The sequence below is a fragment of the Dreissena polymorpha genome, chromosome 2 (genome assembly GCF_020536995.1).
Source record: "Dreissena polymorpha isolate Duluth1 chromosome 2, UMN_Dpol_1.0, whole genome shotgun sequence".
NCBI classification, from domain to species: Eukaryota; Metazoa; Mollusca; class Bivalvia; order Myida; family Dreissenidae; genus Dreissena; species Dreissena polymorpha.
Genome location: NC_068356.1, coordinates 80,853,679 through 80,867,499, shown reverse-complemented (window position 1 = coordinate 80,867,499; position 13,821 = coordinate 80,853,679). Strand labels below are relative to the sequence as shown.

Genomic DNA, 13,821 nt, shown 5'->3' with positions numbered 1-13,821 from the left:
CCAAATTTACAATGCTGCATTAATAAATGCACAATTGATTTAATACCAGAAGTCATGTTTCATTCAAGCGGGGATGTATATTGTTCTGCTTTTTATATTTTTTCAGCTTAATTTGCATTCATCAAATGGGTTCATATCCTCAATTTACTTGTCATTATTATTCAATTGTTAATAAATTAGGACTTGTCTGTTGTATATTATGCCACAGATATGCTCCTATGAGTTCCTTTTATAATGACTTGTTTTAGTAGCATCAAATTATTTTAAGCAGAAAAGAAGAATTTAAATATGTTATTTAAAAGGTAAATCACAAATAATATAAGCCTATTTCTGGGACATTGCAAAATATTTGAACTTTAACCTTATGTGTCATAGCATGTTTTGTACAGAAATATTCTTCCATAAACAATCATGTTATTTCAATAATATATTATTTATGATTATTGTTTTGTTAACATTTAAAGCGCTTATTGAGAATTAATTATATACAAATGCACTTAACTATACACCATGTAAACATTTAGAATTTAGTTTTACCAAGAATCATAAAAAACAACCACATATCTTAAGAAGAGCTGTCAGAGGACAGTGCGCTCGACTATTCGAGTGCTTGACAGTATGACGTAAGCCATCATGGGGATATTGTTCATATTCAATAAGGTCAAGGTAATATAGTCATATTCTAACTTGAAGAGGACCATAAATTAAACATATTAATCGCTTATGTTTTAAAGAAGTGGTACATTATAGACGATTCTGAGTTCAGGTATATTTTCCACAATCTATTGAACATTTGTAAAGACATAAAAAAACCTAATAAGATTATATTTCAAGTTTGAAAGCAATAGCTTGGGTGGGATGATTGGACAGTCTTTCAAAAATAAAATAATACAAATAAATATTTATAATAATATTTAATATAAATTATTTTTGGGTGGGAGGGGGTGGAGAGGGGGAATAATGAGGGTGTGTGGTCATTTATCAGATGATCTTTCAAGAATAAGAAAAACAAGGAAAAAACATATTATTATTTTGATCTTTCAAAAATAAAAAAAGGAAAAAATAAAAATTGCGGGGGAGCGGGGGGGGGGGGGGGGGGGGGAGGGGAGAGGGGGCAGGGATCAGGGATTCTGGGTTGGGGAGTGGGGTATTGTTTGGGTGGAATCCATTGTGGTATTCAGGTAAGTGTTTTTTTGTCGAAGTATTAATAAAATCTGATCATAAATAAAGAAGATATGGCAATGTAACTAAAGTAATATGCATATTGTTAATGGAAAAAGGGCAATAATTCTTACAAAATGCTTGATACAGTTGTCTGCTCTTGTTAATAGATTGGGGTCATGTTGGTAAAGAAGTTTGCAAAATATGAAAGCAATATGTCAAGGGACATTTCAAAATATTTGAGGTGGTACGCAAACTTTAACATAGATTTATCAATAATATGCATATTCTAAGTGAAAAAAGGGCCATAATTCTTACAAAATGCTTGATACAGTTGTCTGCTCATGTTTATAGGTCGGGGTTGTGTTGGTACAGAAGTATGCAAAATATGAAAGCAATATGTCAAGGGACATTGAAAATATTTGAGGTGGTACGCAAACTTTAACATAGATTTATCAATAATATGCATATTCTAAGTGAAAAAAAGGGTCATAATTCTTACAAAATACTTGAAATAGTTGTCTGCTCTTGTTTATAGGTTGAGGTCATGTTGGTAAAGAAGTATGCAAAATATGAAAGCAATATATCAAGGGAAAATATTTGGGGTGGTACGCAAACTTTAACATTTGCACCCTAATGCCAACGCCGGGGTGAGTAGGATAGCTCCACTATATATATTTCATATATAAGAGTTGAGCTAAAAATATTTGAGGTGGTACGCAAACTTAAACATTCCATCATGCTCACCCTCACGACAATGCCAGGGTGAGAAGGATAGCTCCACTATATATATTTCATATATAATAGTCGAGCTAAAAACAAAAATAAATAGTATTGAAATTGTTATTACTTTACAGATTTCAATGCTTTTTTTGATTAGTAATATTTCCATTTAATTTATAATAAAGAGGCTTTATCATAAGTGTTTGGGAGAATGTGGGGCTTTTATATATTTGAATTCGCAAACAATTATAGAGCCTTACCTCGAATTTATTAATATGATTGGGTGTTCACAGATATTGGTGTATCAGGAACATAATCCATTTCTTCTTCAATGTTTTACTTGATATTAAAGCCTTTCCTTCATAGCTTGATAACTAGAGCTTTGTCACAGATGTGATGAATACACCCACATGCCGCATTGACACATAATATTTTGCATGTCGTCTTCACAAAAAACAGCGGACACCATGCTCAATTTTTAAAACCCACATAGTGACCCCTTGACCTAGTTTTTGACCCAGAAAGGCCCATGTTCTAACTTGGCCTTAAGATCATTTCCATAAAACTTCTGACCAAGTTTGGTGAAGATCGGATGTAAACTACTTGAATTAGAGAGCAGACACCATGCTGAATGTAAAAAAACGCACTAAGTGACCCCGTGACCTAGTTTTAGGCCCAGAATGGCCCATGTTCAAACTTATCCTAGAGATCATTTAGATAAAACTTGTGACCAAGTTTGGTGAGGATTGGATGAAAACTGCCTGAATTAGAGAGTGGACAACATGGTGAGGTTTAAAACGAGCTAAGATACCCCATGACCTAGTTTTTGACCCAGCATAACCCATATTCAAACTTGACCTAGACATCATCTAGATACAACTTCTGACCAAGTTTGGTGAAGATTGGATGAAAACTACTTGAATTAGAGAGCGGACAACATTGTGATGTTTAAAACGCACTAAGTGACCCCATGACCTTGTTTTTGACCCGGCATGACCCATATTCAAACTTGCCCTAGAAATCATCTAGATACAACTTCTGACCAAGTTTGGTGAAGATTGGATGAAAACTACTTGAATTAGAGAGCGGACAACATGGTGAGGTTTAAAACACACTTAGTGGCCCCGTGACCTAGTTTTTGACCTGGCATGGCCCATGTTTGAACTTGACCTACACATTATCTAGTTACAACTTCTGACCAAGTGTGGTGAAGATCGGATGTAAACTACTCGAAATAGAGAGCGGACACCATGCTCAATGTGTAAAACGTACAAAGTGACCCTGTGACCTAGTTTTTGAACTGGTATGGCCCATGTTCGAACTCTGCCTTCAGATCATCTAGATAAAACTTCTGACCAAGTTTGGTGAAGATTGGATGAAAACTACTTGAATAAGAGAGAGGACACCATGCGGAATGTTAAAAAACGCACTAAGTGACCTCGTGACCTAGTTTTTGACCCGGCAAGGCCCATATTCGAACTTGGCCTTAAGATTATCTAGATACAACTTCTGACCAAGTTTGGTGAAGATCCGATGAAAACTACTTGAATTAGAGAGCGGACAACTTGCTGAATGTTTAAAACGCACTAAGTGACCCCGTGACCTAGTTTTTTTACCCGGCAAGGCCCATGTTTGAACTTGGCCTAGACATCGTGTAGATACAACTTCTGACAAAGTTTGGTGAAGATCGGATAAAAACTATATGAATTAGAGAGCGGACACCATGCTGAATGTTAAAAAACGCACTAAGTGACCCCGTGACCTAGTTTTAGACCCGGCAAGGCCCATGTTGGAACTTGGCCTTAAGATCATCTAGATACAACTTCTGACCATGTTTGGTGAAGATCGGATGAAAACTACTTGAATTAGAGAGCGGACAACATGCTGAATGTTTAATACGCACTAAGTGACCCCGTGACCTAGTTTTTGACCCGGCAAGGCCCATGTTCGAACATGGCCTAGACATCATGTAGATACAACTTCTGACCAAGTTTGGTGAAGATCGGATGAAAACTACTTGAATAAGAGAGCGGACACTGAATACGGACTGACCGACAGACAGACAGACAAGCTCACTCCTATATACCCCCCTTAACTTTCTTTGTGGGGGTATAATAAGATTTCCTGTCTTACTGATGGTTTAGCAGGAACACGGTGTAGATATGGAATGCAGATCTATTGAAATGGTTCCTTTTTTATCTTGCTATTTGTTTTTCAAATAAGCCTAGTTATGGGAAAATGGGGTATAATGCATATGCTTAAAATAATCCTAAATTAGCCTGTGCAGTCCACGCTAGCTAATCTGGGATGACACTTCTCACAAAAACTGGATTTTCTTTAAGAAGAGGCTTTCTTTAAACAAGAGGACCATGAGGGCCTGAATCGCTCTACTGGCTGGAATCAATAGGGCTCAAGCCCTTGATAGTATGAACAATCTGAGTAAGTTTTAAATAAACAGACCCAAAATGGGAAATTTATCGCATAAACAAGAAGAAACGTAAAATTTAAACTTCAAATGGCTCCTTTTTAATAATAAGTTGGACAAATTTTCTTCACTCTCAATGGGGTTCTGTCCCTTGATGATATAAAACATCCGTAGAAGTTTCAAAAGGATAGAACTTTATATGTAAACAAACAAGAAATGTGTTTGTCGTAAACACTATGTCCCCTTCTGCGCCACTTTGAATTTTTGTTTGACCTTTGACCTTGAAGGATGACCTTGACCTTTCACCACTCAAAATGTGCAGCTCCATGAGATACACATGCATGCCAAATATGAAGTTGCTATCTTCACTATTGCAAAAGTTATGGCAAAATGTTAAAGATTTTCTTTTTTTTTCTCAAATTCAAGGGGAGATAATTCTGGATTTATAACTCCTTTATTGGTCATTTTCAATAGGGTTGGACTCATCATTCAGATAAAGACACTGTGCAAGCTGGGAAAAGAATCGGATGAAAATTCTAGACTTTTTACTCCGATGTAACCCATTTTCAAAAGAGTTTGAGTCCCCATTAATATAAAGACACTGAACAAGTTTGAAAAGAATTGGATGAAAACTGTGGACTTTATCGCGTAAACAAGAAAAAGTGTTACCCACGCATGCACACACGCATGCATGGACAGACGACGGAAACCACGCCATGACATAAGCACTTCAGGCCTTCGGCCAGTAGAGCTAACAAAAACCAAATCAGAAAGTGTCATCCCTATTAACCAGTGTGGACTGCAAAGGCTAATATGGGACACATGTTATGCGCATGGATTCAGCCAAGATTTCTCAAAGTGCTGCTCATATGTAAACGTTGCGAGACAATGTGGCAGGGTTCTCATACTCTTTGTGTATGACACCAGTAGGTCAATTCACACCCTATAGCTGGCATCTGGCATACATGGGGCAATGGAATGACTTCAAAAATATAAGTTGAGTCAGAATTTTGAAGCTTAATTTTTATATTTATGAGAAATATGTTGCTTACATGAAGGACATATAAAAATTAATACACTTACTGAAGTAAAATAATAATATATGTTGGCTCAACGAATGTATGCTTCTTTCTAAAAATGTATTGTAAAGTCAATTTGTTGTTCCATGGTTAGTAAGACAGGCTCCTGAGTTGCATCTCCTTTCATTGTTTATTGCAAAATAAATAATAGTAATAAGTGTGTTGTTTTCGTGGCCAAATTTTAGGCCAATTTTTGGCACCATTCCAAATGTTAAGAAAATTTGTTGAATTGATATCAACTGCCAAATTAATTTTTATTATGAATAGGTACATATCCCCTTGCTAAACGATTTAATCATAAAAGTAAATTGAGCAAGGGTTTATGTTTTTATGTATGAATTCTCCTCAATGATATCTATACACCCTTGAGGTTTCGTGTTGAAAGCTTGAATTGTTTCTATGATATAGTGCTGAAAAGTTACATCACACAAAAACAACAAAGGGCATTAACTCTCATTTAATAAAGTGTAGGTTATGGTTCTTGTGAAAGCCAATTCTCCTGTTTGATATCTACACACTCATGCATTTTTATGTTGAAATCTGAGATATAGCCCTGAACAGTTACATCATACAAAAACAATAAAGGGCAATAACTCTGATGGAAGAAAGTGTAGGGTTATGGCTCTTACGTATGGCACTTCTCCTTATTGATATTATCAACTGCAAAACAACACAAAAATGATCTTACCTTGTTCATAGATGTCACTATTCTCTCCATAATACCCGTCACTCATGTTGAGTCTGACAATGAAGCAATGGAGGTATCCACTGGCCAGGTTACTGATGCTTGCTTGGGGCTTCTTAGTGACTGTGAGAGGCTTGTAAAGGTCAGGTTTATCACTGGGGCACTTGATCTCTGTTGGCACGAAGGAGTAGAGAAGCACCTGGTAGCCCTTGAATGCAGAGTTAATTTGTTTAAGATTGTTTATTCTACTTTCTAAGAAAAATTCAGTCATAGTATGGAGGTCATTTAACTTACTCACACTTTTCAGTCATATTATAGTGGTCATTTAACAGACTCACACTTTCAGTCATATTACGGCAGTCATTTAACCTAATCACTCTTTTCAGTCCTATTATGATAGTCATTAAACCCACTCACACTTTTCAGTCAAATTATGGCTGTCATTTATACCACTCACTCTTTCCAGTCATTTTATGATGGTCATTTAACCAACTAACACTTTGCAGTCATATTATGGTGGTCATTTAACCTACTCAAACTTTTCAGTCATATTATTGCAGTCATTTAACCAACATACACTTTTCAGTCATGTTATGATTGTCATTTAACATACTCACACTTTTTAGTCATTTTCTGGCCGTCATTTAACATACTCACACTTTTCAGTCATATTATGTTGGTCATTAGACCTACTCACTTTTCAGTCATATTATGTTGGTCATTAGACCTACTCACTTTTCAGTCATATTATTGTGGTCATTTAACCTACTCTTACTTTTCAGTCATATTATTGTGGTCATTTAACCTACTCTTACTTTTCAGTCATATTATTGTGGTCATTTAACCTACTCTTACTTTTCAGTTATATTATTGTGGTCATTTAACCTACTTACACTTTCCCTTGTAAGCTTTGCAAATATAAGGAATGTCGTTAAGTATGCATATGTATGCCAGTAAATGCCAACAGCACTACCAGAATTAAGGAGAAGGAATATAGCCATAGAAATTATTTCATACCAATCACCACACAAGTTATGTGACTGAGTTAGGCTTAACAAGAGATTGCCAAGCAATATGGTTCCTTACCGGTGAGAAACTCCACCATTTTCAGTAAAAAAAATAAAAAAAATTATTTGTTGCCATAGCAACCAGAATTTTTGACGTAGGAACAAAATGAAATGACGTGCATAATCTCCATATTGCCATCTATCCATGTTTCAAGTTTCATGAAAAAATATGAAGAACTTTTAAAGTAATCGCAGGATCCAGAAAAGTGTGACGGACTGACAGACAGACTGACAGACAGACAGACTGACAGACAGACAGACTGACAGACAGACAGAGTGCATACCATAAGTCCCCTCCGGTTTCACCGGTAGGAGACAATAATCACAAACAATAGATTGCCTCTCTAGTATATCACCAACAGAGCAAGCCTGGACAAGTAATTGGAAGAGAACATGGTATTGATCTAGAATTTTTTCCTATTTGTGAGGATATAAGGAAGTGAAACTCTTATCTGAGTACATATAATCATAAATAGATTATATTTAAGCCGTGCTCTGTGAAAAGGGGGTTTAATGCATGTGCGTAAAGTGTCATCCCAGATTAGCCTGTGCAGTTCACACAGGCAAATCAGAGACAAAACTTTCTGCCTTAACTAGATTTTTGCTAAGAAGATACTTTCTTTAAACGAAAAATATCATAAAAGCAGAAAGTGTCATACCTGATAAGCCTGTGTGGACTGCACAGGCTAATCTGGGATGACACTTATTGCACATGCATTCAACCCCTTTTTCACAAAGCATGGCTCATTACAAACTATACAGACTTATATGCAGGGTAGTTTTGAGAAGGCTTGCTCAGATTCATAGTTTTTTACAGGCTAGCTTTTAAAATGTTTTTTTCCCCAATGATCAAAACAGTTCCCAACATTTTACAACATTAACATTTCACTTAAATGTGTCCTGGTTTTTTAAAAATCCAAACACTCTATAACTTTTTTTATTCTGTTGCCACAAGCATGTAATTTTTTTTATTAAACAAGCAAATTCGTTGAATTGATATCCCCCACCTATATACTTCTGGACACAAAAGTGTTATATTTGACACTAAAAAAAGCATTTTTTAAGATACAAAGGGCCATAACTCTGTTATTATAAGATGGTGTACAATGCCATTTGGCGTGCATCATCCTATTATCCATAAATATACTCATACCAAGTTTCAATGAAATCCGCAAAAGCACTTCCAAGATATGGCTCCGGACACAAAAGTGACGGACGGACAGCGCAAAAACAATATCCCTCCGCCTCTGGCGGGGGATATATACTCATACCAAGTTTCAATGAAATCCGCCAAAGCACTTCCAAGATATGGCTCCGGACACAAAAGAGCCTAAAGTAAAAAGCATTTTTTCAAGATACAAAGGGCCATAACTCTGTTTTTAACAGATGGTATACAATGCCATTTGGCGTGCATCATCCTCTTATGCATATATATACTCATATCAAGTTTCAATGAAATCCGCCAAAGCACTTCCAAGATATGGCTCCGGACACAAAAGTGCCTATAGTAAAAAGCATTTTTTCAAGATACAAAGGGCCATAACTCTGTTTTTAACAGATGTTGTACAATGCCATTTGGGGTGCATCATCCTCTTGTGCATATATATACTCATATCAAGTTTCAATGAAATCCGCCAAAGCACTTCCAAGATATGACTCCGGACACAAAAGTGCCTATAGTAAAAAGCATTTTTTCAAGATACAAAGGGCCATAACTCTGTTTTTAACAGATGGTGTACAATGCTATTTGACGTGCATCATCCTCTAATGCATATATATACTCATACAAAGTTTCAATGAAATCTGCCAAAGCACTTCCAAGATATGGCTCCGGACACAAAGTGCCGGACGGCCGGACAGCCGGACGGATGGACAACGCCAAAACAATATCCCTCCGCCTCTGGCGGGGGATAACAAGCATCTCAGTCAGGATCTTACAGTAAATGATTTCTCCGTGGGCATGTCTTCTGGCTCCAACCACTTGAGTAAACCGCTGCCATTAGTGAGTGACATGAGGGTGAACAGAAGATCTGTGGGTTTTCCATATGGATCTACAAGAGAGCACAGCAAATAAAATAGATAATACTTTATGGCATTAAAAACTGCTGCATCGTCAATATGACTTAACAAGAGAAAACAGAGGAAAACCATAGACCATGAATTCAGTTGTTTATAACTGGGACCCTTATCTACTGCTCTATAGGAGAGAACATCACAAGCATTTGATGATAACCTACACCATTTATAAATACCCGATTGTTAATACAATTATATAAGAGAGACCAACAAAACACCATTACTAATATGCCATGGTGCTTATAAATGCCCAATAGTCTGTACAGCTCTTCAAGAAAGAACAGCCAAAAAAGATGAAAAAAAGACCTAAGCTGCTCATCTAAGACCCAAACAAACCTAAATGCCCTGAACTGTATTGTCTAAATATAGCCATATAAGAAAAACTGCCACACCACTTAAAGAAGTCATTTTTGATTGGAACAAAACTTTTTCAAAATCAGCAAAGACATTATGAAAACAAAAGGGCCACGCTCCATGAAAAGGGGGTTTAATGCATGTGAGTAAAGTGTAGTCCCAGATTAGCCTGTGCAGTATGCACAGGCTAATCAGGGATGACACTTTCCGACCAAACTGGATTTTTGCTAGGAAGAGACTTTCTTTTCACAGAAAGTATCACAAAAGCGTAAAGTGTTGTCCCTGATTAGCCTGTGCAGACTGCATAGGCTAATCAGGGAAGACACTTTACGCACATGCATTAAACCCCCTTTTCAAAGAGCACGGCTCAAATATTCTAAACAAGTATCATGAACATTAAACAACAATAGAGCCGTGGGCTCTAAAGCCCTCCCCTGATACCAAAAGGAACTCAACTATTCTGAGAGAGTGGAGTTTCAACAGACTGGATTCATTTTCAAAGTCATCAGAGGTATCATCAAAACAAATGTTCTAAGCAAGTCTGATCATAATTGGACCCAAAATATGACTTCTAATTTGTAAATAAGGTTTTACTACCGCCATATACAGCAAACCCCCCGCCACTTTTTGTCAATTTGACATTGTGACCTAATGCTTTACCTCAAGTTTTCACAACCAAGTTAAAATTAGGAAAATTAAGATGAAGCTTCTTTAAGATAAGACAATTAATGTGGCCTCTAAAGAGTAATCAAGGCAAACATTTAAGACAGACAACACACAACCCACAATGAATTACAGACAAAACGCGATCACAAAAACTCACCATATGAACATAATGCTTATAAGTTGCAGTCGTTTAAGAAAATGATAGTCATGGAAAAATCTTTTTCTGGAGAAAATCTTTATTTTAAACATGCCAAAGATTAATTTTAAGTTTCAAGTAATAGTTTTGGGAGTATGTTAGATATTCAAGTTCACACTTAAAAACAAAAACTACACAGAAATATAAATGGGTCAGAGCAAAAAATATGTTAAGTATATGCTATATACTCTACAAGTCAGATTGTTGGACTGATGATTCATTTAATGTTTATGTACATCTAATATCTACCTATCTTGATAGTGAATGGTTCTGACCAATCGCTGTCAGTGATGGATTTTTGCACGCTGATATTGTAGGTGGCTCCTCTTTTGAGCCCACTCAAATCCATAGAAGAAGTGAAATTTGCATTTCGTAGCCATCCATTGTTGTTTGTTCCCAGTTCTTCAAATTTCAATAAATAACCCTGTGAAAAAAAAACAACAAGAAAAAGGTTCAAGTATGTCACTACTACTTTACAATGCCCCCTACTGCGCCGCTTTGAAGCCATGTAATTTACCTTTGACCTTGAAGGATGACCTTGACCTTTCACCACTCAAAATGTGCAGCTCCATGAGATACCCATGCATGCCAAATATGGAGTTGCTATCTTCAATATTTCAAAATTTCACCTTTGACCTTGACGGATGACCTTGTCCTTTCACCAATCAAAATGTGCAGCTCCATGAGATATGCATGCATGCCAAATATCAAGTTGCTATCTTCAATATTGCAAAATTTGACCTTTGACCTTGAAGGATGACCTTGACCTTTCACCACTCAAAATATGCAGCTCCATGAAATACACATGCATGCCAAATATCAAGTTGCTATCTTCAATATTGCAAAATTTTGACCTTGACCTTGAAGGATGACCTTGACTTTGACCTTCCACCACTCAAAATGTGCAGCTCCATGTGATACGCATGCATGCCAAATATCGAGTTGATATCTTCAATATTACAAAATGTGACCTTGAAGGATGACCTTGACCTTTCACCACTCAAAATGTGCAGCTCCATGAGATATGCATGAATGCCAAATATCAAGTTACTATCTTCAATATTGCAAAATTTGACCTTTGACCTTGACCTTTCACCTTGAAGGATGACCTCGACGTTAACCTTTCACCACTCAAAATGTGCAGCTCCATGAGATAGACATGCATGACAAATATCAAGTTGCTATCTTCAATATTGCAAAAGTCATGGGCAATGTTAAAGTTCTCAGACAGCGGACGGACTGACGAACAGACAGACGGACAGTTCAAAAACTATATGCCACCCTTCAGGGCATAAAAAAGTTATGGCAAAAGTTTAAGTTTTCGGACGGACGGACAGATGCCATATATTTGACCTTTGACCTTGAAGGCTGACCTTGACCTTTCACCTTTCAAAACAAATTTTCTTAAGTAAAATTCATTTTAATTATTAAATACTTACCTGTTATCTCTAGCTACCCCTTTCCAAGGGAGTTATTTCATCCGGAAAATATTCAAGCGCTGGGAATCGTCCACCTCTATAAGAATCCAAATCAGGTTAAACATAGTACAATGCAACCTAACAGGAAATCAAGAACCACAACTCATCTTTCCTTTACGCAAACATAAAAAGGCGATGAGCGGGGTGGGAGGTGGGACTTACCGATAACAGGTAAGTATTTAATAATTAAAATGAATTTTACTTAAGAAAATTTGTTTTAATATCATAAATACGTTACCTGTTATCTCTAGCTGATTTTGCAGCTGCGGCGGGAAGGTTCGCATATTTTTTCCCATCACAGCAAAACCCATATAGAGGGTTTACAGCCAGAGATAGTAGAATCAAGTCCTCTTATAATCTTTGTTAGTACAGTATAGTACTTAATTCTCGGATGGCACCAGTGTACTTACGCCATAGAAGAAACTACAGTTTGAGCCACTACAAGAGGACCCAACTTATACAAATTGTCTTGTTGGCACTCAAGAGAACGAAGATAAAAAGAGGAGAAGGTGGTTGGATTCCTCCAGAAAGCAGCTTGAAGCACTTCAGATAGTGGGGTCTGATTAATATAATCCCACGAAGCCGAAAGAGCTCTTAATTCATGCGGTCTTATCTTAAACAGGGATAAATCCCTCGATGAAAGAGAAGAATAAGCTTTCCTTATAGTCGAGGCTATCCAACGAGAAATAGAAGCCGCAGACACATCGCCCCCCCCCCTTTTAATGGAATGAAAAGTCTCTTGCGAGAACCTCGAATAGACTTTACCTTTTTAAGGTAGAACTTCAAAGCCCTGACCGGGCAAAGGAGTCTATCATCATCTTCATGTCCACAAGTTCTAGATAGACTTGGAACTTTGAAGGGTTTGGAAGCCATAGAGGGGAGTTGATTTTTAGCAAGGAATCCTGACTGACACAACAATGTAACAGAACCATCAGAAGAGTCAAAACGAAGATGACTATCCTCGATAGAAAGAGCATGAATTTCACTTCTCCGTTTGGCTGAAGCCATAGTAAGAAGGAAAACGGTCTTCCATGTTAGGAATTGTAATGAAGCCTGATCAAGAGGTTCATAGGGAGCCTTAATAAGGGAACCAAGCACACAAGCTAAATCCCATTTAGGAGCAAGTGTACGAGATACAGGACGACTAAGTTCCATAGCTCGAACAAGTTCTGAAATAGCTGGATCAGCACAGACTTGTGAAGACTTAGTGAAAGCCAATGTATGCGAAATCATAGATCTGTATCCTTTGATGGAACTAAGAGAAAGTTTCTTATCATCAAAACGATAAATGAGAAAATCCGCTATTCGTCTAGCAGAGGGATTGAGGGGATTAACTTTCCCTCGAAAACACCAATTGGAGAAGAGTTTCCAACGAGCATCATAGACTGCTCTGGTGGATTTTCTCCTTGCCGAAGCAACGAGGGTTGAAGCCCTGACAGAAAAACATTTCTTCTGCAAAGATTGCCTGATAACGGCCAGACGTCTAAGTGGAACATTTTTGGGTCCGCATGTAGTCTGCCGCTTTGAGACAGAAGATCTGACCTGTGAGGAAGATTCCTGGGATAATCGTACAGGAGACTGAGAAGATCGTTGAACCAAGATCTTCTAGGCCACCAAGGGGCAATCAGGAGTATCCTGCAAGAGCTCACCCTGATTTTCCCCAATATTTGGGGAATAGAATGGGTGGGGGATAGGCGTAAGCGTCCAGTTGGTCCCATGCAAACGAAAGCGCGTCGATTGCCCACGCTGCTGGATCGTAAACTGGACTCACATACAGAGGAAGTCTGTGATTGTGTCTGGTTGCAAATAGATCGACCAGGGGATAACCGAACTTGAAAAAGATCTGGTTGGTCACTTCTTGATGAAGTGTCCACTCCGATGGAAGTAACTGGTGTTTGCGAGACAAACCAT

At 37.5% G+C, this 13,821-nt stretch overlaps 1 protein-coding gene across 1 annotated transcript in view; it reads right to left on the bottom strand.

The window, feature by feature from the left end:
• Window positions 1-13,821, bottom strand: part of LOC127867768 (sortilin-related receptor-like) — a 150,764-nt gene that overhangs the window by 18,766 nt on the left and 118,177 nt on the right. The window contains exons 37-39 of the mRNA XM_052409153.1: window positions 10,682-10,856; window positions 9,079-9,191; window positions 6,077-6,281 (exon numbers count right to left, since the gene is read on the bottom strand). Coding sequence (XP_052265113.1) covers window positions 6,077-6,281; window positions 9,079-9,191; window positions 10,682-10,856 — 493 coding nt within the window. The remainder of the gene's footprint in view (window positions 1-6,076; window positions 6,282-9,078; window positions 9,192-10,681; window positions 10,857-13,821) is intronic.